The 27,958-nt window shown below is 46.0% G+C and overlaps 2 protein-coding genes across 3 annotated transcripts in view; both read right to left on the bottom strand.

Moving 5' to 3' along the window:
• Window positions 1-26,736, bottom strand: part of LOC122364442 (probable N-acetylgalactosaminyltransferase 9) — a 35,056-nt gene extending 8,320 nt beyond the window's left edge. The window contains exons 1-9 of one of the 2 annotated variants that reach the window (XR_006253550.1): window positions 26,484-26,714; window positions 22,120-22,426; window positions 19,379-19,545; window positions 18,768-18,942; window positions 18,120-18,320; window positions 2,623-2,740; window positions 1,314-1,499; window positions 776-1,015; window positions 128-280 (exon numbers count right to left, since the gene is read on the bottom strand). Coding sequence is in view for 1 of the 2 variants with exons in the window: in XM_043334803.1 (XP_043190738.1) it covers window positions 128-280; window positions 776-1,015; window positions 1,314-1,499; window positions 2,623-2,740; window positions 18,120-18,320; window positions 18,768-18,942; window positions 19,379-19,545; window positions 22,120-22,426; window positions 26,484-26,535 (1,599 nt within the window). In the remaining variant the exon portion in view is untranslated. Of the gene's footprint in view, window positions 1-127; window positions 281-775; window positions 1,016-1,313; window positions 1,500-2,622; window positions 2,741-18,119; window positions 18,321-18,767; window positions 18,943-19,378; window positions 19,546-22,119; window positions 22,427-26,483 lie in introns of both variants that reach the window. The other variant, XM_043334803.1, reaches the window with a different exon arrangement.
• On the bottom strand, window positions 14,071-16,076 carry LOC122364443 (zinc transporter ZIP1-like). The gene has a single exon (XM_043334804.1). The coding sequence runs from the start codon at window positions 15,742-15,744 to the stop codon at window positions 14,605-14,607; it is 1,140 nt and encodes a 379-aa protein (XP_043190739.1). The 5' UTR covers window positions 15,745-16,076; the 3' UTR covers window positions 14,071-14,604.
• Window positions 26,737-27,958: the final 1,222 nt, after the last annotated feature.

Raw genomic sequence — 27,958 nt, forward strand, 5'->3', positions numbered from 1 at the left:
TGATGGTGAGCTAGACATTAAGAGCCGCGATTCGGCTGATGCAATACCTATAACCGCGTCAGGACCGCGAAGCGGCTGATACGATGCCGCCTCCGCAGCCACCCAAGCAGACCGACCCAGCACTGACCTGCCCGTCGTAGATCCACTGCTGCTGCTCCGACCCTTTGATCGTACACGGGGCCATCGGAGCCATCACGGTGCCGGCGTGGGGCCCGGCGCCGCCGGCATAGGCGCAGTTGTCCTCGCGACGCAGCTCGCCCCGCTTACTGAGAGTCAGGTACTGGGGAAATAGTAATCATTGAACGTCAGGTGATGGGGCCAACGACAGAGCTAGTGTCAAGTACTGGGGAAACAACAGTTAAGTGTCAGGTACTAGGGCAACAACAGACTTATTCTTACTCCAAGTCCAATCCCCAGGTACTGGGGGATTGGAGCTAAAATAAAGCCCCGATTGTGATTGGCTGGCTATAATAGGAAGATTTAAACAACTGACATTAGCAAATCATCATGCACCTTATGATGGAATAGAAATCGCTCTGATAGGGTCCCCTTTCGGTTCTCAGTTATAGGAAAGGCCGCCAATTTTTATGAACTTATTGAAGCATACCTGTTGGAGATGCATTCTACAACAAGCTTACCTTCATTCAACGCGATAACTTCAGTCCACACATATCAAACGGAGGATATCATATGCCTTACCACCTGCCGACATCCCCTTGGTGCCACCACTGGCGCCGGCATCATACCTATCCCATTACCACCGGCCGGGGCTCACCTGTCCCGAGACGACCGGCTGGGTGCACGAGTTCAGCCCGAGGAAGATCTGTCGGTCGATCACCAGCGTGTCGATACAGAGGTCCGGCCGCAGGGCCGAGCGCACCTGGCCGCTCGCCAGTACGTCCTCATCCAGCCGCATCTTGTTGGGGTAGACGTTATCCAGGTACCAGCGGAAGGAGTGACACTGCAGCTGCTCCCGGAGCTCCCGACGGGCCGTGACGTCACCGGCCTCGGGCATCTGACGGCGCAGGGCGGCAGCGTTAGCATATTGACGATAAGTCGCGAATGGAAGAGGCGTCGAGACTACAGATCTAAACTTGAAAAAAGCTCGTAATATTACATTGGTTACAAAAGATACCCATGTTTCCCAGCAGTTAACCAGCTACAAGGGCTGCCGATTCAGTTAGCGGTTAGAATAACATTGTTCAGTTGGATTTAAGCATCACGTTTTCACTGTGTGTTCCTTTATCAACTCCCGACACCAATTACGCTACCCCCTCCCCCCCTACACACATACACAAGCCACCGTCACCAACCTCTGTATGTCGGTAGTGCAGGTAGAAGTAGCGGCTATACTCGTCCATCCAAACCGCGGCGATACGGGCCATGTTGGCCGCCAGAGGGTTACCGCTGAACGGGAACGAGTACGGATGGAAGTCGCGGAATATGTGGCCGACCCGGGAGCAGGGCAGAGTCTCCACCACGCCGCCGCACTGCCACGTCTGGGGGCAAGCGGTAATGTCATCAGATACTTCACACGTGCTAGAAAGCACGTCGCACAGGCATAGCCCGTTATCCATGCACAGCCCACAGTAACACACGGCTCGCATGTGCAGGCCGGGAGAAGCAATTAGCGATACACATAAATGAGTCACGATACTGAGCTCAGAGCTGGTTGTTTGGTGCTGCAGAAGGCAAAACCACTGAAGGCATGGACTTCACTTCACTAGCATGTGGCCGTGTGGCCCGAAAGTGGATGGTAGCGCCACCTGCATACGTTCCTACCGGCAGGTGGCAGCACAATCCGTAGCAAACTCTGACGGCAGGTTACACAGCACCGGTATTCCAAACTACCGGTAGATGGCGGTACATACTACGGCAGATAATTTTCCAGAAAAATCGCCTGAGGCACACAGCGGCGCCATCTTTCCGGAACAACATTGCAAGAGCCGGATGGGAGATGGCGTCACGGGTCAGTTGAGAGGAAGCGGGCAAAGGAATGACGATAATTATTGATATCAGACAAGATCACAGCCTGAAACTAACATGATAAGTTTATCAGAAAAATGATATAGGTGAAATCAGCCCTTCCAAAACTTTATCATCTAGTAGAGGTTACTTTTGACCTTCGACAGGGCGATGAGGAAATCAGGAGATGATCAGCTGATTAATCTCACGGTGGTCTACCTCTGATGAGGTGACTCAACCAAATCTGAGCCCCTAGATGATCAAGCGCAGTACTGCGATAATTCAAATACATGATGGGGGACTGGACAGTGGACGTGAAAATAGGAAAGCAGACAAAAAAAAGTTGTTGTTACATTACCGTAGATCAATTAAGAAAAGTACCTAGTTCAATTCCAGAACACAAGCCCTTTCTATACCTTATTCTCCCTAGCCTGGCTACAGCTGGGCTGCCATTACATTTGTGCATACAGATCGCCTGTGACAGCAGTGAATACAAGACGTGCACGGTGCACACTAAAATCCATCAACGGGGTAGCCTGTCAAATGCATGCTTATTGCTTATTCCCGTCATATAAGCGCCCATTGCATTGGTAGACGGTGAAACAGCATAATCTCCTGTTAACGGAAGCACCCTGCCCAGCCGCGGAGTTAACTCACCCTGAACGAGAGTTCGAGGTTTTCTCCGCCGTAGACGTCCATTCCAGTGTCGTAGCCTCCCAGGTGCCAGAAATATTCCCTGCTAATGGCGTAGAGACCTCCAGACATCACGGGAGACCTGGAGGTGGTAAGAGGAAAAGTTATGGTGAAATAGTCCCTGCTCATCGCGTATAGACCTCCAGGCATCATGCGATATCTGGGGGCTTCGGAATGGAAAGTCAGGGTGAAAATAGTAGGCATTAATTAATCGCACATTAGCCCAGAGATAGCCTGACAGGCTCAAGATCTAAGTGTGGCAAAAACGGGGTGTCCCTTTATCGTGATTAGGGGCATTCCACGATAGATCGTACCAGGCCCGTCACCCTCATCTCTCAGATTTTAATGAAAATCGGTTCTAGGGGTAATCATAGGCCCCAAAGACGCCTGGCAAAATATCAGAATTCTCAGATCAAAACTTTTTGAGTTATATTGCATTACATTTTTTTAACTTCGGTTTATAACGGTGAGTTTGATGGCCTATAACTCAAGAACGGGTTAAGCAACCAACAAACGGTGAACAGCACTAAGCTTGCGATGAATCAATGATAAATATTACTTTTTAAAAATTCCGAAGAAAAATTTTATTGGTTCAACAAAATTATTAATATTTTTTTTCATTTGCCTCTAATGACTTTTGGGACCAAAATTTTTCACATTTTTATTTTTTTCAAAACAAACTTCATGTCATTGCAAATCGACATGCAAAAAATTAGAAAGGTGTTCTTTCTATAAGTTCCTCATTTTCCCGCAAACAAAATGGGTTTCGAGGGGGTTAATACGACCCCAGCACGCCGTTTCGCTTCTAATAGAGCTAGAGCCTCGCGGAAAAACGAGCGTGTGTGCCGTTACAAGTCGCAGCGATTGGTACCCGATTTTAAGGTCGCAGGTTAACCGGTAGCGTCTGAGGTCAGGTCAAGTGACTGAGGTTACGGGTTCGGTTTTTAGTAAATAACTTCGCAAAAATGGCCGCAGAGCCACGATTTTGGCATCATTGTGTTCGCCTAGCTCAGGTGCGTCGAATGATATGCTTTTTGTTTGGGTGAGGTCAACTTAAGTAGTTGACCTCGGGTCAAGGTTAGGTCAGAGCCCCTCAGGTCACGAAGCTGGGCAAAGGATGTCATATGACATATCATTCGATTCGGAAGGTCTTTCCGGGTCTATTGGTGGCTTTCCCGACTCTCTAGCTCAATTTGATCGGGAGTTATTGACGAAAAACTCGTACGACCCTAGTGACGTCATAAATGACGTCACGCAAGGCTAGCAATGCAAAAGTGAAGCCATGGACTTTGCAAGGAGTGCATGAAATCACGACACCATGTACGGGAGATAGTTTTAGATCATTCTTGGCGCCAAAATAACAGTTTTTATATTTCCCCATTGACTTATAACAGTGATTTCACGTGACCGACCTGACCTTATGTGACCTTTAAAGATTCCCAGATATACAAGTTGTGAGACCTCTGGAGGACACCATATATGCGTCCTGTAACTCTTATCTCGGACAGCTATGGTCATTGGTGTCCAAAACAATGACAGAACCAAACAGCCTTTTTCACTCCCGCGCTTATAGGAAAGAGGGTTGGATGAACCCTCTTTTCATTTTTTTCAGATGACTCGGACCTCAATTGAAATAGTTATCAGTAACCCGTGATGTCACTAGGCAGCTTTACCACGCCATTTGTAAGCTCCCCTCCCGAAATCACTATTCGAGACCGTTATCGTGACGCAAAATAAATACATTTATAGAAAGAACACCTTCCTAATTTTTGCATGCTTCTTAACAATGAGCCAAATATTTTTTAAAGGAAATAAAAATTCAAAAAAAATTGGTCCCAAAGTCCAAAAAATACAAATGAAGGAAAACTCGATGTGTCATATATCAAAAATCGCGTATTTTTCAAAATTTCAAAAATACATATTAATCTCTGTTTCATTGCAAGTTCAATGCTATATAACATTTGGCATTCGAATAATCCGTCTTCGAGTTACAGCTCGCCAAACTTAGCGCTGCAAAGCAAGATCCAAAAAATGTTATACACCATAACTCAAAAATACTTATCTGATAAGCCTGAAATTGTTACAGGTGGATTCAGAGCGCCTGATTACCCCTGAGACCGATTCTCGTCAAAATCCGAGAGATGAGGGTGTCAAATTGGAAAAAAGTGGTACGATCTATCGTGGAATGCCCCATTAATTATTTTAACATGGACAAAGTAAATACAAATGAATGAAAATCGATTATTTTATAATCGACAGTATTTTATCTTTATATAATTATTGATGTAAAGATAAAATACTTCCAACAGTCAGCTCAGAGGTTTATGTAATCCATAACTCAGTTCGTGAAAAGGAGACATACATTATGCATATACAGGTCGTCAAATCACCATTGCCTGCGCCCGAGCATGGCGACATGTCGTGGCATTGCAATAAATCCCCACTGAAGGTTTGCTTCTACGGCTCAGAATTGTAAAACCCAGGGCAAGCAGAGGGTCAATAAGACTGGAATGATTTTGATTACATTGTTTTCTTATAAAAAGTCCAAACCATATAAAACAAAAGTTTCTTTGTGTAGTGCTCGGCCAATAGCAAACTGCATTCTGAATGCGACAAAACTTATCTCGTAAGGTAAATGGGTTCCTGGCATCAATACTAGAGTTTGCTTCAGCTACTAGCAGTACAGAAGTCTGATTGGACAACAACTGCCATTAGTCGGTACAAGCATTACTTGGCCTTGCAACAGGAAAGCAAGTTCAACAAAACCTCTAACAAATGCATTTCATAAAGTACGGGTGCTTGTAACTTGTGCACTACATAGTTCTCCGACATTCGAGAACGAGCTTGCGCCCCTCCACTCCCCTTATTCCCCTACCCTGCCACACCGCCCCAGCCACTGACATTTAACCCCGGGCGGGCGCTGCTGTCGCACTGTGTCGCCAGGGTTGACCGATGACCGCGTTATACGCCTGCCTCCCGCTCCATAGACTTGACGGTGTCATTTGCGTTAAAAGCACCATACCCTGAGTCATGTGTCATTTCTGACACGCTGTGTGTCAGTCCCCGCCGAGTCACCAGGGTGTCCCCCGCCTGTACTACCCCCCCCCCCCCCGCCGTGTGGTTTAATTGGTCTCAGTCACGTAACACAGTACCGCCCATTCCACTGGGGCACTAGAACGCAGCTACGCAACGCCAGCGGCCGGCTGTAAACACTGCCACGATTACAGAAATCAGAGGTAGAAATGTGAATAGGAATAACGCAGCACACGTCAGAGCTTGGCAGTGGTGACTGATGGACTCAAACTAGGCCACGGGGGGGGGGGCAGGCACGACCCCTGACCGAGCTGCCGTCGGACAAAAGTTCAGGGGCGACTTTTGCACGGCAGGATGGGTGACGGACAGCCCCCTACCCGCCCTCTCCTTAAAAGCTTGCAGGGGTGCAGCGTTCAGGGTTGTATACGACTCAAATTTTTGGTGAGTCGGTTCAGAAGAGAGTTTCCTAAAACTGAATCGACTCGACTCATGATTCCAAAAACTTTAATTGAAATGATTCGATTCAACTCTTGACTCAAACATGACAAGAAATATATGAATCAATTCGACTCATGATTCAAGCATATTTTCAGTTTAACGATTCGATTCAACTCATGACTCAAGGGTTCTGTTAAATAATTTGAATCGACTCATGACTCAATTCTGACTCAACTCATTGGACAGACTCATCAAATTATTCAACATAAAATGTTTGTGCAAAACCCAAGAAATACAGGTAGTCGTAAAGCAGGCGTCACACTTATTTCTGCAACCATGGAGAGGCGCTGTACCCAGAGATGCTTTCTAATCAACCCAAACCAAACCAAACCTAATCAAACCTGGCATAACCTAACACAGCCTACAACCTAAAACCTACCACCTAAAACCTAAAATCTAAAACCTAACCTACAGCGCCTCTCCTTTGTTGCAAAAAGAAGTGTGACGCTTGCTTTACTATGTAGTGAAATACATTCATGGGTGCATACTGCATATGTAATTCCTGACAACTAGTGAACTATATACATGTAGATATTTTAAAAAAGCTAACATTAACCATTTTATTTATGTATGAAATAAAAATAAAGAAAAACATGTTGCTATTATTATTGAAACCACATAACACACCTTACATACCTATAATGTAAATAAAAATGTCAGCAACACATCAATATGTACCTAACTACGTGCCAGCTGCAAGCCAGCACAGTATTGATTTCTAAATAAGAATGCAAATATGAAGCCTTTAATATATGACAAATATGAAGCCAAATGTAAGGCTAATTAGAATCTCAAAATGCAAAGAAAAACATTTTGTTCATGCCCTGTTGCCTTGTGGCCTTGAGAATTTAACAGACAAGGTTTAGGGCATAATCCAATAATGTAGTGTGGTTCACTTTTTAAAGGTATAAACACATGACGTCAGTTATCTTAACCTTAGCTTTAGCTTGTCATAACTAATTAAACTCAAAATAAATAAACCAATTTTTATTAAATTTAGCAGAAAAATACAACACCGAGCCTAAAAATGGACGTTTGCGTTAATTATAAATAACAAAGTTAAATAAAACGTCACTTTCCAGTTGATTTGCGTTATGGTAGCGTTTTTTTAGCTATGGTAGCGCCGCTACGATTTTTTGCTTTTCCTTTACGTTTGGGATATGGCAGCAAATATGATTGTCGACAGAAATTGCTAATAACTTACAAATACTCTTATCTATGCAAGCTCGAGAAACATTTGTCCGCGTTAATGACGTCATACAATTTTAATTTGAAACCAAATCATGTTATATTTTTTCTTAACTTTTATCATTTTATAATTTTCTGGCTAAAAAGATCAAGTTCTCATATCGTTTTAAATCTGTTCCTATTCATTTATCAGCTTGAATTAAAGGGACCATCCCACCTTAACATTAGTTTTGAGTTGAGATAGCCAAGTTTGCGGCCAGGCTCAGAAACCACCATTTATCCTGGTCGCAACTCCCGCAGCTTTATGGTGTTCAAGAAATTTCTTCCCTTTACTTGCAGGGTGGGACCAGCTTAGTCCCTATCTCTTAACCATTAGCGGTTTTTTGATGACGTCAGCAGTCATTTCAACGCCCGCCATTCCTTGAACCCGAGTTTTGCTGACCTTGAGCTCCCTTTTTTATCAACGTGAAATCCGTCGTCGGCGCTGAGAAAGCCTATTGCTTTTCATTTTAATTTGAATATTAGAAGATACCCACCACTGGAACTTGGACTGATATTATACCAAGGCCGAAGATGATCAAGCTGCCTGCTATATCTGGAGCTTGGTGTTCAACTTCAACATGGAATAAAAAACAAAATATCAAAGCAAACTGGATATGGTACTGCAAGTTAAAGTCCAAAGAAATTTGAAGAGCTGACAATTGACATTAATTCTTTTCCTGCAAGGTTTCCATATGGAGATCACAGTCACACCATGAAGAAATATTTTTGATGTTAACAGTTGAAAGGGGATTTATCTTCCAGTTTTGACGAAAGACGCTGCTGACTGTCTTTGGAAAAGGATGTCGGCATGAGGTGCAATTGTGCTTGTGAAGTGGTTATAACTGGTCTTTTCACAGTATTAAATTAAATGTGCCATTGCAGCCAAGTGTGTTATCATGTAAGGTAAAATCAAAACTACAATGTTGGTTTTACGAGCATTGAGAAGGCTGGTAGGTAACACCTGCCTGTGCTCGTAAATCATGCTGCCAGAGTATTCTAAATTAATTTTATCATACACTTTTGTTGTCCAGAATGGTTGCACTATTGTTTGGTATCATATTATTCCATGTAAATATGGTAGTGTAAAGTCCGACCAACATGTTACCAGATTTGAAGCTGTTACGTTACCTAAGTACCTGTTTTTTACTGGCGTGGTGAATGTCACCTGGATTTTGTTTTGAGGTGCAGACCTAGTAACTCTCCTCTGACTGCATGGGTTTGAAGCTATTATCTATTCTGTTTTTACTGGCCTGGTGAATGGCGACTGATGTTGTCCGTGGATGGCACTGAAACAAATTTTGAGTGTTTTGTACAGTGTTTTAATACAATGCTGAGGGCTGAAAGTTGTCTTGTTTAGAGTGGTGAAAGTTCAGGATATGCCAGCCACCATGGTGGTCAGTTAAATGTGTTGCAGTCAGTTCGGCTTCGGCAAGCACACGGATGGGCATACGCATCAAGACCTGCTCTGCCATACTTTCAGCCAATTTTACCTAGGTAAGTCTTTTCTTTTTTTCCGCCAAAAGCTATGACATTGTGAATTTCAGCACTGTGGCCTGTGTGTAGCTTTCAGGAAAGCAATTCTAAATAAAGCTCTGATAAAGTGCAAAATCAGCAATGCAGCCCTCTATTACATTTTCTACAACATCTTACTTGTTCCTTGCATGGAGAGAAAAATGCAATGTTATGAATTCGTTTATTCACATAATTTGACAAGCATGCAGTTACCTGCTACTATCACTGCACAAAACAGAGCAGAAAACATCAGTTGATCAAACACAAGACATAACAGAAGTTTACAACATAGGGCTGCCGAACCTGCTTCCTCCCACCACAGTTGATGCCATTTCCTAGCCTGGCTTGATGTGAGCACTGAATAGCTGCTCTGTCTAATTACAGCTCACTACCATTCAACTTAAACTACTCTCTTTAAAGTAAGAGTGAGAGCGTTCAGTGTTCATAGCAGCTCGACAGACGACAGACAACAAACATCTTGACAAACCAACCAGTATTTGATTTGGCTAATGATTTATGTGCTTGTTGTATCATGGCCAAACTACTTTAACAGCAATAATCCCTGTTTCATCTTGATCTTGCTTTTATTTCCATTTGAACTCAGATCTTGAAACAATCATCTGAAGTGATATCAGATACTGACTTCTGTTCAGTTGGTGACATACCAGGGAAATAAGCTAAAATAAGAGTGCTCTATTTATTGCTCCTGCCCCATGTTGAAGAGATACCCCTAAAAACGTGATCTTTTATCGGCCCTTACGCAGCAAGGCAGTAATTCTCAGACCGGTGGATGGTATCAATAGAAAGAGAATGCGTCAAAGATTAAAATGAATTAATTAAAATAACATTAAAATATTAATTAAGCGTGGAAATTAGTCCCAAACATAAGCTAATTATTGCTTCTACCTCGGCGACGGCGCTCCCCGCAGTCAGCGGAGAAGCTAAAATAAAAGCCACCATCCTCCTCCGTAAGTCAATTTTAGAGCGGCCGAGCGGGCCGATGTGGGGCCACCAAACTGAGGTAAGACGTGGCTAGCAATTGCAAACCGCCATAGAAATCAATATCTTAAGACGTACAATATGGGATGATTACTCTGAAGCTGGAGTGAAAGCATGAGTAGATTGCAAGAAACGAAATGCATAGATTGGTTGAATTATGTACAATAGGCACAGCTCAATAGATGAAGCCATTTCTATGATGTTGACATTTGACATAACCCTTCCTCTCCTCACCTATGACCTAAGTGCATTGGCAGTTACCGGCATAGTTTTTGAGCACGAGTTTAATTCGCCATCGGGCCGCAATGCATGTTGCTAGGCTGCTGCAATTACAACGAACATACGAATACTGCCTTCATTTGTAGACGTTTGTTTTTTAAGCGGTCTTTGACGTACAAGGGGGCATACCTGTCGACAACTTGAGTTTCTCCGAATTTCAAAAACTCCCAGAATTTCAATTCCTTATGCACTGTTGTAGGTACAGCTACGTTCACAAGTATTCGTTTCCTCCTGTTCTAAAAAGGATGATATTTGTCGATTTCGTGCGTCGCTGATAAGAGGGTGCGTTTAATAATTAGGCCCAACGCTTTCTGCATCCGCGAGTACCTACCTTCAAAAGGGAACAACAGTTTCCATTTATTACACTATGGGACATGTGACAAAATGACCACTGGAACACGCATGAAACGGAGCTCATATTCCTAAAAATGTCTACAATCACTTCCTTTCTGACACTATTAGCAAATACCATCTCAAGTTAGGTGGTTGACAGACAGTCAATGGAGATCTGGGGAGACTGAGTGATGCCGATTCACCACTTAACTGATATGAGGGCTGAGGGCAGAGAAACAGGCAACATGCACAACTGACAACTTGACAAGTGACAAAACACTACCAATATTGCGCAGTGCACAACATATTACAGCGGCCAGCCCAAAAAAAAAATGCTTTTGGTGGCTAATTGCAAAACAAGTCACTAATAAAATATGTCTTAGTTGCAGCTGAACACTGCACAATGATCACACTGTTCACGCATTGAGTGAGATGCCACAGGTGGTTTGAATCACACTTTGATACAACTGCAAATCTGAAGTGTTATTATGAGATTCATGCCTCCATGATCACAGCACTTTGGTTGTGGTTGGCATAACACTTGTAGTCTGCAGAGTTCCACATGAACTGCAGACACCTCATCTGGTGGTCTTCATGTTGCTCAACTTCTTTAGGAGGCAAATGTCGACCACCCAGCGGAAGCATGGTCCTGCAGAAAAGAAAGGTAATGCATAAGGTACAAACATTATCTGCTGAAACAGCCCCTTCTGTTGGCTGTTATTAAACTTTTAACATAACATAACAACATGTATTCCATATATATTACAATTGTTGAAGTAAAATACTGCCGGCTATTTCAATACCAGAACATGAAATTATATTGTGGCATAATTCACATGCTCAGCTATCAGTATCAAATAATAAAATAATTTAAAATTTGGCATATTCTATAAAACACATTCATATAATTTTCTACTTCACGTCACAAGGACTCACAATCTTTCTGTTGGGTGTTTGATTGACGCATTAACTAGGTTTGTCTTAGGTCTTATTATTACACAAAAAAATCATATTGCATTATTGTATCAAAATACTGCCAGCAATAACAAAACAAGAACATGAAATGTCAATGAGCAGGCCGCCTTTCCTAAAAATGGGTTACTTTGAAAATAATTTTAGTTTCTTTTAAGGAAAAGGAGAAATGATTATCAGGTAATTATCAGAAAACCACTCAACCAGCAAGTGGCTGGGTGGTTTCACAGCAAACATCAAGCCAAAACATATATTTACATTTATCTAACAATTGAGCCATTTGACTACCACAAGGATATGTGAGCAAAATAAGAATCCAATTATCCAGTGTTGACTTCCTTGCAAAGTTTATGCCTTATTTTATGAAAACGTGTCACTAGAATATGATACTTATCATCGAATATTATTTAATTTACGATTTATTTCGATCGAAACGCACATGGAGTCACGCGCCATTTTCGTCGACGATTAATATGATCGTATTTCATGAAGAGATGAGGGGTTTCAATGGTCTTTCAAAGCAATAATTTGATGCAAAAATTGGTAGGAAATAATATAAAGCTGGTTCAAATGGCCATCAACCATTTAAAACACCGAAAATACTCACAACTCCGTCCCGACGACCACGCAGCACCGCGCACGCCACACTACTGGCACAATGCCAAAACTGCTGTCACAGCAGAAATTTTTTTTATTCTCGATTGCAATTATGGAATTATTTATTAAACAGAAGACGATCTTTCCGAAAAACCGACTGATTTCATACACAGATGCATGGAAAATAAAAAAATCCCGGGAAATTTATTTGTATTGTTTTGTCGATTTTGACATGCTCCTAGTTTGCAGCCATATTTCGATATGTTCTACAGGGAGTTCAGAATTATTTCAGGACCAATCTTTTCCTCGTTCATTTTCCCGTCGATCATGAAATTTTTAGAGCGGAACAATTAGTTTCCAGGCGGTCCGAGCGGTTTTCGTGAGAAGGGTGCAAAAATCGGCGTCATTTTTAGAGCCTCGACACCAGCTCAACACAGGACCCTATGGGAGACGGTGAAGTAGCGGGAGCAATAAATAGAGCGCTCTAATTTTAGCTTATTTCCCTGTAGTGTCACCGACTGTGTTTCTCTTGAAAGCAAGTTAAAACAACAATGATAAACTAAGGCAGGAGATGTGAGTTGTGGCAGTAGATTTTTGATTCAACATATGTCAACCTTATATTGCTTGAGACCTCTGTGACAGACAAACAAATATTTATAGTTTTTTGATAGTTTGGATTCTTGGCTTGATTTAGCAGATCAGCTGTGAACCTTGACTTTGAAATCACATAAATGTCATGGTACCCGAACGAATCCTCGCATGACATTTCTTCGTAGCACAATTTTTCGTCCGCATTTCTTCGTCTACAAATCTTCGTCGGTGCATTTATTTGTCCCTCAATGCTTACTCTTGCATATATTTGCGTTGAAGAAGAAATGCGAGCCGATTTTCATATACCCTGGTGCGAGACAAAGTAATGCGATAGGTACGAATAAATGCCCTGACGAAGATTTGCAGACGAAGAATTGCGATACGAAGAAATGCCATAAGAATTGTCCTGGAACCTTTATTGGCCATCATATATTGACCTTGATAAGATAAACGCATCATTCGCGCAATATTTGTCGCACTTTGATACCAAACTATTGCTTCCAAATGCCGACGTAAAGAAAACCTTTATGTGACGTCATAGAAACAGCGGATTTCCCAAAAAGTAAACAAAAATAAAAGTCTTATATCTCGAAAACGGGTGAATATTTTCCGGTAAAATTTGGTAGATGTTCATTTTCGCTCTTTGTGATTCACGCTACATCACTTTTATGCCAATTCATCAACTTTTTTGAAGGTGGGAGGGTCCCTTTAAATAAAAACTTCATTTTTCATCTTGTTTACGAATAGTTATTTGCGACGTCATGCGCGACCACGAATTAGCAATTGTGAACCATCGGAAAAGAAAAATGTGAGGGTTATTGATGGTCTTTCTAGACAAATTTGATAGACAATTATTTAAGGTTTTATATCAATTGTAAACTGGTATCTATCTCATACTTGTTAGTGTCCCTTACTAGCACTCACAAAGCCAACCCAATGCGAGTATTTCGGTAACAGTCCACAGATGTAGTGATTGCATAAATACAGACTGAGGCAATTGCAATGCTGACTTGCCAAAGTTGAATATACTAGGTAGCTGATGCCAGCCAAAACATTAAACGTGCTCACTACTTCACTAGCAGTTTCATGACTTTAAAAATAAGTTTATCTTACCTGGTGGCTGGAGCAGACTGTGACAAGTTCCTTGAATCGATTCAAAATGTGGCGTTACCTTGAATCGACTCAAACTCTGACTCAAGTGGCCTATCCATATGTGAATCGACTCGACTCATGATTCATTAAGCTTTCAAATTATTTGATTCGACTCAACTCATGACTCGAAGAAAAACGACTGATTCTTGAGTCGATTCATGATTCAACTCTGAGTCGTATACAACCCTGGCAGCGTTAGAAAGGTTCCTATCATATTCCAATAATGTATTTCACCTGTATATTCGCACGCATTATATACAGCTGCTAAGTAAATATGGATGTCACACGACAGAAAAGTCAAAATGACAGCTTGACTCGTTACAAACATAACCAATCAGCCACGAATGTGCACTAACGCATGACGTCCTGATCTGAAGCTCCGTGCGGTGAGCGCTCAAAAGCTCAGCTCACACCATTCCGTGGCCCCCATCGTACAGACTCAACCAGTCTCGCTAGTCACTACCTCCACTGCACTAGTTTTGCCCAGCTGTCTCAGAGTGGCGAATGAGCGAGCTCTGAACCGCGTGTAAATTGTTGGTCGTTGTCGTAAGAAACACCATGCCAGGCGACCCTGAGCGGTTCCCTTAATTACGTTATGATAGCACCTGCTCATTATTAATTAATAATGCCATGGATTTTATGGTTTTCATTCACGATCATCAGCATAGCTCCACAACCGATCGTTAGTTGCGCAACTCCAGCTTGTCAATATCGTATGAAAGCCTCATCATATGAAACCCGAGACACCATTTACTGTCGCATCGCCGACGGCAGGATGACTCTCTTTCTCACCCCCGGCGCCACGCTGGCGACCGGCGACATCAGCTGGCCGCTCCCCTGCTCTTCCTCCTCCGGCTCTCTCACCAGGCACACCACCAGCAGCATGAAGCCAAACCCGAACAGAATGGCTGCTAGCCGGGCCAGGCCGGGACCCGGCTTAGCTCGCTCTCCCTGGATTATCTCAAAGAGGACGACATACAAGATTGTGCCGGCGGCTAGAGCCTGCAGTACAGCTGAGGGTAGCGCGTGGCCGGCACCGCCGCCCGCAGTCAGCACAGCGCCCAGTATCACACCCAGCGGAGAGGCCACCACGAACCCGGCCAGCGAGGCCAGCGCGCGGCGCCGATTGGTCAGCGATGAGGCCAGCTGCTCTCCCAAGCAGAAGGCGATGATGGCCTTGTGGGTGGCGATGGCGGCCGTCAGCAGCCACACGCTGGGCTCGGAGGGCTCCAGGCCGATGGCCACGCCCTCGAACACAGAGTGCACGGACAGCGCGGCCGTCACGATCAGGACGCGGAACGAGGCCAGCCCGGTCTGACCGGCGGCGGAGGCTGTCGCTGTGGTCGCCGCTGCGCTGTGGCAGTGGGTGTGGCCGTGGACGGGGGTGGCCACTGGCCACACCGTGTCCCCAGCAGCGGTCGGTCGACCGGAGACAGCCCCGTACTGGCGCTCCGCCGGCGGCAGCAGGGCGCTCTCCATCCGTGCGTCATACAGCACCCTCTCCTCGTCCTCCTCCTCTTCTTCCTTATCCTCCTTCTCCCTCCTCTCCGTCCCTCCGCGGGCACAGAGCAGCGCCAGCTCCTCCAGTAGGTAGATACCGAACATACCCACACAGAGCAGCAGCTCAGCCAACGGCAGAGTCGGCTCTCCACCCAGCGCTGTCGTCAGGCCCTCCCGCACCTCGGGCAGCATGTGGGTGAACACGGTAGCCAGCAGAACTCCTCCGCCCAGACACTGCAGACAGGATATGGCCAGCCGGGCAGCACCGCCACCGCCGGCGGTCTGACGTCGCTTCAGACAGGCGGTGAGCCAGAACGGTAGCAGGCCCAGCGTTAGAGAGCTGATCAGCAGCAGGCAGAAGGCGCCCAGCTTCGCCGACTGAACAGACATCGCGGCGAGTATGCAGAGAGGATGGAGACGGCAGAGACGATGGAGACGGTCGATGTGATAGTAGTAGTTGTTGATTGGCGATAATCGGTGGGCTTCGTATCACCGAAGTACGACGCAGGATGTCGCGTAAGAAGCACACTCCACGACGTAGAGATTGTTTCACGTAACCGACACCAAATGCTCGTCACGGTCGGAGCCAGAGCCCAAGGCAGACACACGATCTGAATTATCCAACCAAACCACTCAATCAAAGCAGAGTATGTGAGTGTCTGCTCCACGTCGCACGAGCCCGGCGACTCTGTCTCGACCTGGCGGCCCCTGCTGCGGTGTACAGTGACAGTGACAGCAGCACTGAACACTGACAGGGACGGCCTACAGACCCCGTCCGTCACCACTGACAAATGGCAGGTGCAGAGCCGCGTACGTGTCTGTCCGACAGAGGCCTCAGGAGCGCTGTCTACCCCAGCCACCTTTCCCACACACGGACGTGCCAAACTATCACTCAACAGGCAGGACAAGCAGTAACAGTAGAACAAAGACACCAATCACATCTGGATCCGAAGTCGAACTCGAACCAGACGGATGGGAGAGGCCAGATTCGTCTGACAGCGGTGTCCCAGGCAGAAGTTTTGTCAGATGTCTGGCAACTAAGGTAATTCCCAGACGGTAGTTATGGCTGGGTGTCTTGAAGCCGGTCACAAAAGACGGAGATTTCTGCGCGACGTCTGTTTCCCGACTCGGTCTTTCAGCCGGTCACAAACAACTGATTGGCCGTGCCTAACACACGGTATGTAACACCACACTGCCTACCGACAGCCAACGGCAGCCAGATGTCACCATGGCAACGGCGGCGGCGACAGAGACAAGGGCTGTTCACATCTCTCCAGGTGCTGCCAGCCGATATTCACACCCAGACTAGCATCGGCCTCAAGTATCATCCACAGCCTATATATACACAAGTGAGCAGAAGACACACTCGAGCAGACTTGGAATGAAATAGGACACGACCCGGACCTGACTGGCACTGGATGGCGTGCTTCGCCGAGTAACGAGCTGCAGTTATAATTGTTCTGGTGCACAAATAAAGCAGCACCCTTTACGAGTTGTCCAAATGTGCCATATCGCCCGAAAGCCAACGAAATATTTCAGCAAAAATGCATGATGTTCATGTTCTCGGGAGCAGAGCATGTAGTAATTGTTTGTTCTGCTCTCACTGGTTTAACTCAGTTCACTTTTCGATGAAAATTGGTGAAAAATCAGAGCATGAAGGCAAGCTTCTCTGCTATCATCGTATTAATTTAGTATAGACTGCAGCTATCCGCAATTTCGACTGTGCCGTGACTCACCTACGCCATGTCACAATTTTTGCCCTTGGGTCAGTAGCCGGAAAAATTTAGAGAAGACACCCAAAACAACAGAGCACAAGCACTAAGCAGTTTCCTGGCGCTTGGTGAATTATATCAGTGGCTTGCTATTTGGGTCATTTGAATCATCCTTTAGCTACGGATAATGAAATCACAAACTTGCGATGACCATTCCTACGGCCCTTGGTTAGGTATTCCCATTCCAGCCCGCGGACAGAATAAGTATTCTAGCCACAGTTCGATAAACCATACGTATAATAGGGTTCCGGCATAGCAACGTGAAATGCCTATTGATGTTGCGATCAAATCAAACATGACTATAAATAAGGCATTGCGGGTCGTCATGTCACAGAACAAGTTGCAGTGGGTGGCCCCGGGTACTTCCGTACCGACCCACCCGTCACACCGACCGGTCCCCACTCGTCGGTGCAGTGACCAGTACCATTACAATGACCTTCAGTGAACGGAACTGGTGGCTCCGAGCGACCCCCGTCCAGTATGGCGGCCCCATGTGACCCACCTCGAGCCAGTGGTACCGGTCCCACCGGTCTCGATGCTAAACTAACAACCGGTCCGGCCAGCGACACGGTGCCACCAGGGACAGGACGGGTCAACGAGCGATACTGGGCGCATTGGGGTATTTGGATATCGAGCCATCGGAATAATCCGGGAGTTGGATAGGTCGACTACCGATTCTAGACGCATTGTGTTTGGATATCGAGTCACCGCAACAAGGGGGAGGGCGCACAGGCAACTGAAAACACCACCATGTCAACATAATTAACGGTAATATAGTTCGACCTCAGCTAGATACATCAGCAGATATTGTCTTGAAACATCATGCAGTCTTTAATCCCTCATTTTTCTCCATTCCATCCGCATTCCGCAGCTTATTGCAACCGTAAAACTTCACCCTCCTAACTCAACCTGTCGTTTCCTACTACCCCACACTCTCCCAGCCTCCTACCTTAATCTGACCTGACCCATCTAATACACAATCGCCCCTCTGACCTGACGGGAGCCGCCTCGTCGCTGGGCAGTTTTCCGTCGGCTCCGCCGGCCTCGATCCAGGCAAAGTGTCCGGACCAGGTGAACCCGCCGGCCACTCGCTCGGCCGGCTGGTAAGCCAGGTCCGTGTCCCTGATGTTGTCGATCACGGGGCAGACCAGGGCGTGAGGCTCGTCTTTGATCCGCTGCAGCAGAGGCTCGATCCTGGGAGGGGGAGGGGGTCAGGTTAGAGGAGTTCGATAGCGCAAGACACTGAGACGTCAGACTGGCAGCGTCTGGTCCCATACGATAGAGGTTTTTAGTAAGTCCAAATGAACTCGGTCTCGGACATTTATTTTACTACAACACTTGTCTTTGTGACAAACTATTAAGCTTGAACAAGACAGTATTTGATCTGGGAGAATTCGCTCACACGATGACAGGCCCAACTTACATTTATATGACTAGCTTTGATTCCCTTCTGACCAGTCATCACTCAATGCTGAGTGATGGTCAGCATTGATCAGCTAACTCTACCGCAGCAATTATCAGGATTGCTGCGCGAGAGTTGAGCAGTCCTGCACTAATCAGACACCGTGGGACTCACAATGACCAGGTATCACGCAGGTATCACAACGGACCAAGTATCAAACGGGCATCACACTGACTGACCAGGTATCACAGGGCTCCACGTGCGAGTCTAGGAAGATGAGCACGGGTCCGGACGCCTGCTGGGCACCCCAGTGTCGGCCTCTGATCAGGCCATGTCGCTCCTTCAGTCGGTGTAGCGTCACCTTGGACGGCAGGTGGTCAGAGACGTACCGCTCCAGCGGCTCGCCAAGCTCCGCTGTGAAAAGGTCATGGCACAAATGGGGTATCAGAGTGATGTGAAATTAGAGCTGCAATAGTGACAACATATAAGGGCAAATAGAAAGAACGACACACATGAAACCATGCAGATATCACACATGACCATTATTGACCTATAACATACAAAAGAGCACCAAAACTCTACATAAAGCCATGCAAAAGAAAATGTAAGTAAATATCCATGTAATATATCATTATCAACCTTCAATAAAACGCATCATGCGCTGAATTCACATTACCAGCAAAGCAAACAGCAGCAGCCCCAACTTCGAGATCGTCCAGTCCCACCTCCCTGGCCCTCAGTCCCTCACAATTCCTCCTCCCTGATCCTCAGCAGCTCACCCTCAGTAGACCCTGACCCTCATCCCCTCTTCTCCCTGCCTCTTCGTCTCCCCCATCCCCTCCCAGCTCACGCTTGGTGCTCGCGTCATCGATGAGCAGAATCTCGTACAGCAGGTGGGCCGGAGTGCGGGCCAGCACCGAGTGGACCGATCGCAGCAGTGCCGACCACACCTCGTTGTGGAAGTTGATGATGATACTGGCAGCAGGCAGGTCCGTGTCGTATGTCCGACCGCGACACCTGAGGGCGAACGGAGAGGGTGAAATCATGGATGAAGTATTCCCCTAATCCATGGTGAAATCATACCGGCTGCCAATATACCGGCACTGGTCAATGTTTCACTTATAGTACCTACCATGACTTATTACTTATTATACAATGGGTACAGTACGTTAGCTATTGACATATTGCTCCAGATTCAGACAGGGAATATTGTTTCAACGAGAAACTCAAACCACCAAATTGTTGATCGAAACTCGCTAGGAAAAAAACTTGCTAGGTTTGGGTCGATCAAAAAGACGCAATACACCTCTGGCATCCTAACTGCAAAGCATTCCATTCTAATAGCACATATGACCAGACATGTGCACGGATCCCAGACAACCAATCACGGAAATCGAGATGGCCATTAGATTGACGGTCTTCAAGCATGAAATTATGGTGGAAAACATGGCTCATAGAAGCCTCTCAATGAACCAACTATTTTGCATTCCTTCAGGGTTAACAGTTCTGAGAAAATCCCTCAAGATCCATCTCGGATCCATGATTCGTGGCCATGGATCCGAGATGGATCTTGAGGGATTTTCTCAAAACTGTGAACTATGAGGGAATGCAAAATAGTTGGTTCGTTGAGAGGCATCTATTAGCCATGTTTTCCACCATAATTCCATGCTTAAAGGTAGTGTGCCAGCTTTCCTGGACCATATGGAGTTAATGACCCGGATAAGGAGAACCGGATTTTTAGAACTTATCCATACCTTCAAAACTTATGGAAACGTCTTAAATTCTTCAAATTTTGAGTACCCCAGTGCGAAATTCGCCCCGACGGGTTGTCGGTCGTACCCCAACCACATTTCACACCACTATGAACAATAAATGCACACACTAAAATCGCTATTACCGATAGGCTCATCCAATCAAGTTTCGATAACCCGTTCATCATCATCTCCTGCGGTTTCGAACACGCCTGTTAGGTGGCTTCTGATGCTCGTCGAGGTCGGAATTTCCAAATACGCGTGGTGCGTCGGGCCGCGCGCTCTGACTTCGGCCAAGAAAAATGCGTCAGCTGATCATTGTCATTTCTGCCACTTGCGTGTGGTGTAATGGGGTCATAACTTAACCCTCGCATGTGTGCGGCGTTTGCCAGCTTCTAATGTGTAGGGGGGGGGGTCGGTTGGACCCCCCCCTTGCCGTTTGGCCCCTGATCGAGCTAGAGCTTCGCGGAAAAAACGAGCGTGTTGCCCGTGACGAGAGGAAGCCGATGATACCCAATTTTAAGGTCCTAGGTCATTGGTTGACCTTCCAGGTCAGGTCAATGACCCAAAGTCGGGAAAATCGGGACCTGTTAGAAAGTCGTAAAGTGTGGCTGCTAAGGGGTTTTTCGGGGTGCTGATCACGAATATCGTGTTAGTTTTGATCACAGGTGATGTCTTGAAGCATTTAGACCAGGTCGGGTCAGGTCAGGTCAACCAGTAGGCGTCGTGACGGGTATTCGTAGTACGTGTCAACCGCCTCTGACAGCTTCGTAACATGTTACGAAGTCACCAAAACTACTTCGTAAATGTTCAAATGGTTGCTAAATTCGAATTCAGCTCCAAAAACTAGCCTAGAAACATGTAAAACTCGAAAAAGTGACCCGAGGTCACCCGAGGTCACCAAAGGTCAATGACCTGACCTGACCTTCAGGTGACCTTGACACACACGGGAGTAACATCAAATCACATGTTTGAACGTTTGAAACCACGAAAAGCTTGCAAACACGCGGCTAGTGCGAGCCGACATACGCGAAATCGCGATTCCGGCCAAACATGGTCTCGGAAAAGAGGTCACAGGTCAAAGGTCATTTGGGTCAGGGTCATGAAATTTTCAGGGTAGGTGTCAAATTGATCAATGCGAGGGTACTGAAAGTTTCGTCGCGATCGGCCGCTTTTTACGCGAGTTATTCGCGAAAAACCATGGGGGGGGGGTCCATCCGACCCCCCCCCCCCCTACACATGCGAGGGTTAAGAGACGGCTGTTTCATATCAATTATTTTACATAAAATCATATTTCAAACCACAAATTAATGTTCGACAGCCAAATTTAAGAAACAATACCAATACAGGCTTACAGTTTAAGGCTCGACATTGTGTTGTCTACGATTAGACAGCTGATAACTCATTCCCGTACGTCGTATGGTCGTAACACTATAATGACCTTTGCTTATTGTCACAAGTGCGCCGCATTCGCGATTGTTGCCCGACGCCTGTTTGCAGGTGAGCCCACTACAGTTGTTATACATATCTAAAAACCGATAAACTTTTAGGCGAAAAAGGCAGTATTCCAGGCCCATTTTTGATTTTTTTTTTTTGCGATATTAGGTAAAAACAGAAGCTTCTTATCCTAGGAAAAATAAAACGGGAAATCTTTCAAAGGTGGCACACTACCTTTAAAGTCCACTAATCTAGTGGCCATCTTGATTTTCGTGTTTGGTCGTCTGGGATCCGTGCCCATGTCTGCATATGACTCATCGCATAAACCCGCCGCCGTAAGCAGATACCGACCACAGTCCATCTGTCCCCCGATATCCCTCGGCGGTGATGTCGTCCCACTCACAGCTGCGGCCGCACATCGGGCAGTCGGCGCACGAACGGCACCTTATCACTGGCCACAACATTGAAGCCTTCCTGCTTGTACAGCTGATCAGCTAGCCGTCGCTCCTCAGCAGTCAGCGCCACGGGACGGCCGAGGTCACCGGCAGCCGGGTCCTGTTGGGTGACGGCCGCAGGGCCGGCCCGGTCACCGGCCGGCTCCCAGAGAGAGGGGCAGAGGAGAGCCACGGCCACCGCTACGGCCACCGCTCCGACGGCATGCACGGCCAGGCTACGGCAGGAGAGCCGGGAGGTTCCCGCAGACTGGGAATCTGGTGGGCGGGAGTGATAGTCAGAGCCGGGCTGGCAGTGTGCAAATGCATAGGTACTCCACAGCTGGGACTAACAACTGCATAGTGCAGAATGATGTCACAGTCGAGCATACTGGGTTGAGGGTAAAACATAACCCGCACCGAGCCCGGGAGTTGACCTCCACCCCATCCCCCACCCCAACCCCACCCCACCCATCTAACTTGGCTCCTGGACCCAATAGCGACACGCGGTAAGCGGCATTTGAAAAAGTGTAGAATATTAAGACGAAAATGCTTGTCATTTATAGGTCGGGTAGGTCAGGTCAGGTCAGGTCACCAGAGGCAGCACCGATAAAATTTTGTTTATTTCAACGTTTTTCGACAAACAGCCGCATAACTCGGGAACCAATAAAGCTACAATGCCGCGAAAAAGCGCATTCGGTAGCTCTTTTAACGCTCTTTCTGGTACCGCTCTCAAATTTGACCTAAGATCAATGGTGTAGCCTCCGGAGGGCAAACACTAGAAAAATAGTCGTTTTTACGATTTTTCGGCAATAGCTTTGGACTCAAGAAAGGCACATTTATTTTGCCACAATCGTGTTCCTTTCGTCGAGGCGTCGAATGCACTATAATTTGTCCGTAAAAAGTCATTTGGAAAAGTTGACCTAAGGTCAAGATCATGACCTCACCAGAAAGGGTCATGTTGCATATCCGTCGATCCGTATTGTCGAGCGAGCGAGCACATCTGAGGTGTTTTCATTGCTCAAACATGCCTCTATCAAAAGATATTGCCAAAAAAAACTGCTGTGAACCTTTCATGACCTCAGATGACCTCAGGGACAAAATGAGAGCCAAAAATGCAACTTTCTGATTCAGTGTATCTTAACCCTCGCCGGACCTATTGGTTTTCTACATACGCGCCGGCCGAGGGGGGGGGGGCGGGTACGACCCCCCCCTCGCCGTTTCGCCCCTGGTGGAGCTAGCGCGTCGCGGAAAAAAACGAGCGTATGCGCCGTTACGAGACGCAGAGCTTGGTACCCGATTTTAAGGTCCTAGGTCAACCGGTGACCTCTGAGGTCAGGTCAAGTGCCCCAAGGTACGGTTCAGTTTTTGGTGAATAACTTCGCAAAAAACGGCCGCAGAGCGCTGATTTTGGCAGCATCGTGTTCGCCTCGCTCAGGCGCGTCGAATGATATACTTTTTGTCCGGGTCAGGTCAACTTGGGGTGTTGACCTCAGGTCAAGGTCAGGTCAGCACCCCCAGGTCACGAAGTTGGTCGAAAGAGGTCATGTCGCATATCATTCGATTCGGCAGGCCTTCCTGAGTCCATTAATGGCTTTCCCGACTCGCTAGCTCAATTTGATCAAGAGTTATTGACGAAAAACTAATATGACCTTGATGACGTCATAAATGACGTCACGCAAGGTCAACATTGCAAAAGTGACGCATCTAACCTTGCAAGGAGTGCACCAAATCACGATTCTGTGTGCTTGAGATAGTTAGAGATCGTTGCCGGCGCCAGAATAGCAGTTTTCATTTTTCCCCATTGACTTATAATGGTGAGGTCACGAAAATGACCTGACCTCATATGACCTTTAGGAAAAATCTGAGATATACAAGTTGTGGGACTCATAATGGATACTAGATCCTGCAAGTTTCATTTCCCTGTGACATCTCCTCTGGCAGTGAGGGCGTTGGGAAGTTGCGACATCTGAAGACCGTGCAGAGGTTCACTTATGACGTCATAGGTCAGTGACCTGACCTGACCCAAAAATGCGATTGGTGTCAAAAGATCGGGCTTGGATCAAAGGTCAGGTATGCCAAGTTTCAGCTCTCTATCGCCAGCGTGTTCGGAGCTATCGCGAAAAAACCCTATGGGGGGGGCGGCACCCGCCCCCCCCCCCTCGGCCGGCGAGGGTTAAGTTTGCCTGTATCTCAAATCTCAATGTCTCAGTGTTTAGAATGATGTGCATCCAAAAGAGGTTTCTTTCATTTTTCCCAGTTGACTTAGGTACAATGGAGAGGGTACAAAATTGAACTAATCTTAGGACATTGATATCCAAATTCTAAGATATAAGTTTTACATATACTGTTACTCCGATCCATCCCTGAAAATTTCAAGGTGATCATTCAGACAGTGCAGCTAATTTATTTTTTCTAAGATGAGGTCACTTGGCGTGACCTTGACCTGGTGACCTGATCTTAAGCAGCCAGGGCCTAAGATTTTTATGACATGTGCAGAAGAGATGCAGGAGCAGGTGTGCCCAACCACTGACTTTCAAGATAAAAACAAAAAAAAATCTTCAGACAGTCAGTGATGAAGCTGAATAAGAACTTTGAAGTTTGACATTGGATGGCCGTTCACGGGCACCGCACACTGCTGCGTGCGGTGTGTGCGGTGAGTCCAGCAGGCGTGGGGGTAGGGGATGGGTAGGCGGTTCTGACGTCACGGCTGCGTGCGGTGGACGTCTTCCTGTGGCCAGTCCCGACCGGCCACAGCGGTCGCTGTGTGCGGTGACGGAAGGCTGACATAGGGACGCAGTGGGCGGAGCTTGGAGGCTGTGTGCGGTCCGACCGCACACAGGGCCCGTGAACAGGCCTCAGAGTAAAAGTGCAAGCTTATGGACAAAGCTCTACTGTAAAGACTGAAAAACAATAAGATGCTTGATCCATCAGACTCTGAAGAAGTTCCAGCAACCAAAAGTTTGCAAGCTGTGAATAAGCTTCCCCTCCGCCCCATTCAGGTGGAATGGAGTGTGCAAGACCCTACTCGACCAGTGGGATGCCAGGAATGCTTGAACAACCTTCCCGATAATGACAAAAGCTGTAACAACTGCATAACAACCGTCCCGAGGTTGTCCCACTAACAGGATCCATTTCTCAGGCGGTATTTATTTACTTTAGGTCCGCAAAACAGAGGGGTAAATAAAAGTCATTCACACGATACTCTAAGACCTCCTGATTTCATTTCTGATACTTATTCCTTCTAGAAACCAATTTAAAAGCACCAGTACACTAGTATCACCAGTATCACCACCAGGCACCAACGGCCCCACCTCCGACCGGAACTGCACGTGTCAAAAGACCGTCTGCGCGGCGCACCCGCTACAAATGGTCCAACCAAGGTTGAGCGAAATTACGGATGATAATAAATTGTAAGGAGAGTGACATCAAAATAATCGTGGCGGAGCGGTGCAGTGCCGAAGGCAATGCCTTAGGAGTTTTTGCCCCAGTAGGCAAACATCAGTAGGTCAGGTTAGGTAAGGTTTGGTTATGTTCTGATCATTTTCTCATGCTCTATTACCTTTGCTAAATATTTTCTCTTTTTTATTCACCGTTTTTCTTGTGCTTTGGTATTATGACGTCATTTTCATGACGTCGAAAACTAATGAATGTCCGCATCATTTTTTTCTTTTATAGGGCAGCGTTGTATGTTTCGTTTTTGTCGCGGAAGCGTGCTTTCTTCAGTGTGTATTGTGCAGCAGTGTGGTGTAATGTGCTGGGGTTTTGTATCTTATTTTACATTTTTGATGCATTTAAGCATCATATCTGAATTCAGGACATCAAATAGTGTAAGAATGTGCATTTTTTCTTGTTAAAATAATATTGCGGACCTAAAGTAAATATTTACCTCTCAGGCTGCATCAAAAGAATTTCTCACTGGAACACTTCTTATGCAACCAATAGTATTACCCAACCACTGGAGCATGGCCCCCTGGATCCACCAGTGGAAGCATGGTGTAGGCGGGCTATAAGCATGCCGCTCAGGAGATTTGAGTCTTGAGTTACCAATACATTGACATGGAAATTACACCAACGATGTGATCAAAAATTGAAATGCCAATGATGAAAATAGCACACATATTCTATCTATTTATATTCCAGATTGGGGCTTTGTTTTGAAGCAGAGGTGGATTTTGAGTGAATCAGAATGGTTTATTGCTGCTGCAAGAACAATATTGAAAATATGCTAGGTATGGCAAATACAAGGCAGATGTGATCAAGAAAACAACTATCATTCTGCTTCAGTTAACAGTCATCGTATAAACCTCGAATATATAAATAAATAATAGCTTACTATTGATGTTGCTCCTCGATCTCCGTGCAGTTTGTTTTTGTTTCCCTGCCATGGCGAACCTATACTCTGAAATATTGTCAGTGATGTTACGTTTCAATTACTACTTTCACTTCTCACAAATGAATAAATCCCTTGAACATCAAATAATCACGACAGGAACCGGCGAAACGCCACAGAAGAGCCTCGTAGCGAAGGCGATGCGCGAACGAGCGAGTCGGGGGGGAGCCGGTTTCTTTTGGCGGCCGGCGCACACATTTGTTTACAACTTTAAGGGCTGCCAAATCGAGAGAATCTGGTAGCTCTTTGCCGACCAGGCAATGAAGTATTTTTTCGGGTAAAGGCATTTCTGGTATAAATGTAAATAGGTAGGTATGTGTGTTTGGGTATGCCGTATGTATATACCTATAGTAGTAGCTGATGTTTTCATTAGTTATTGTGGTAGACTCTAGACTCATCCATATCAGAAGTCTTAACCCTCGCCCGTAAACGGCGATCTGCCACCTTCGCCCATGCAGGGGGGGGGGGGGTTGGTGCGACCCCCCCCCTTGGCGTTTGAAAACGGAGCGTCGTAGAGCTTAGCGGAAAAGACCAACGGATTGCTCTCGCCGAGATCTCGCGATTGGTGGTATATTTTTTGGTCCTAGGTCAACATTTGACCTACTTTTGACCGGTCAAAGGTCAAATTTTCGGAAAAATAGACTTTTTCAACTTTCCGCGGCGATTGCGGCAAAACGGTGGGAGATATCGACTTGAAACCTTCACCATCGTGTTCCTTGATCAATTCTCTATCGTTTGGTATGTATTTCGTTTCCCTAGCTCTAAAAATGGCGCGTTGGGAGCGCCGGAAGTCGGCAAGGTCACAGTCGGCGGCAGAAATTCGAAAAATCAAAATTTAAATTTTTGAAATCTGATTGTATTTTTGGATTTGGAAGGTCCATTTGCTCCCTATAGAAGCTAATATTGCTGCATATTCCCATTGAGGTGACAAGAATTAGCAAAATAGTGGTTCGGGCGCTTTTCAAAAATAGTACCGGACGCTGTTCCTCTTGTGACGTCATGGCTCCGTGACCTGACCTGACCCGGTCAAGTTTCTTATACCATATGATAGCCAACAGGGGCGGATCCAGGAAAACTCCAAGGGGAGGGTCATGAATCGAAGTGGTGCCCCTACCTATACCCAAAATTAAAAACTCAACGGATTTCGTCCACTTCATTTTGGTGGTGCCCCCATTTTCAGTTTTTTTTCTTTTTATTTTTTATTTTGTCAGTATCTTAACTCTTAGCCACAACCACATTTACCAATTGTAAGCAAGTATATATGAATGTGCTATGTGCATAGATGCTATGTGTATATATGTTGTGGACGCTGAGTAGTGAGTACTTACCAGGAACGGTATCAGGTAAGCAAATCGTTGTCAGTCCGACGAACTTGACCCTGGCGTCTAAAGGGTCTGTCCTTGACACTTCAGGCTTGT

This window comes from Amphibalanus amphitrite, unplaced genomic scaffold (genome assembly GCF_019059575.1).
Source record: "Amphibalanus amphitrite isolate SeventyFive unplaced genomic scaffold, NRLGWU_Aamphi_draft 000677F_arrow, whole genome shotgun sequence".
NCBI lineage: Eukaryota > Metazoa > Arthropoda > Thecostraca > Balanomorpha > Balanidae > Amphibalanus > Amphibalanus amphitrite.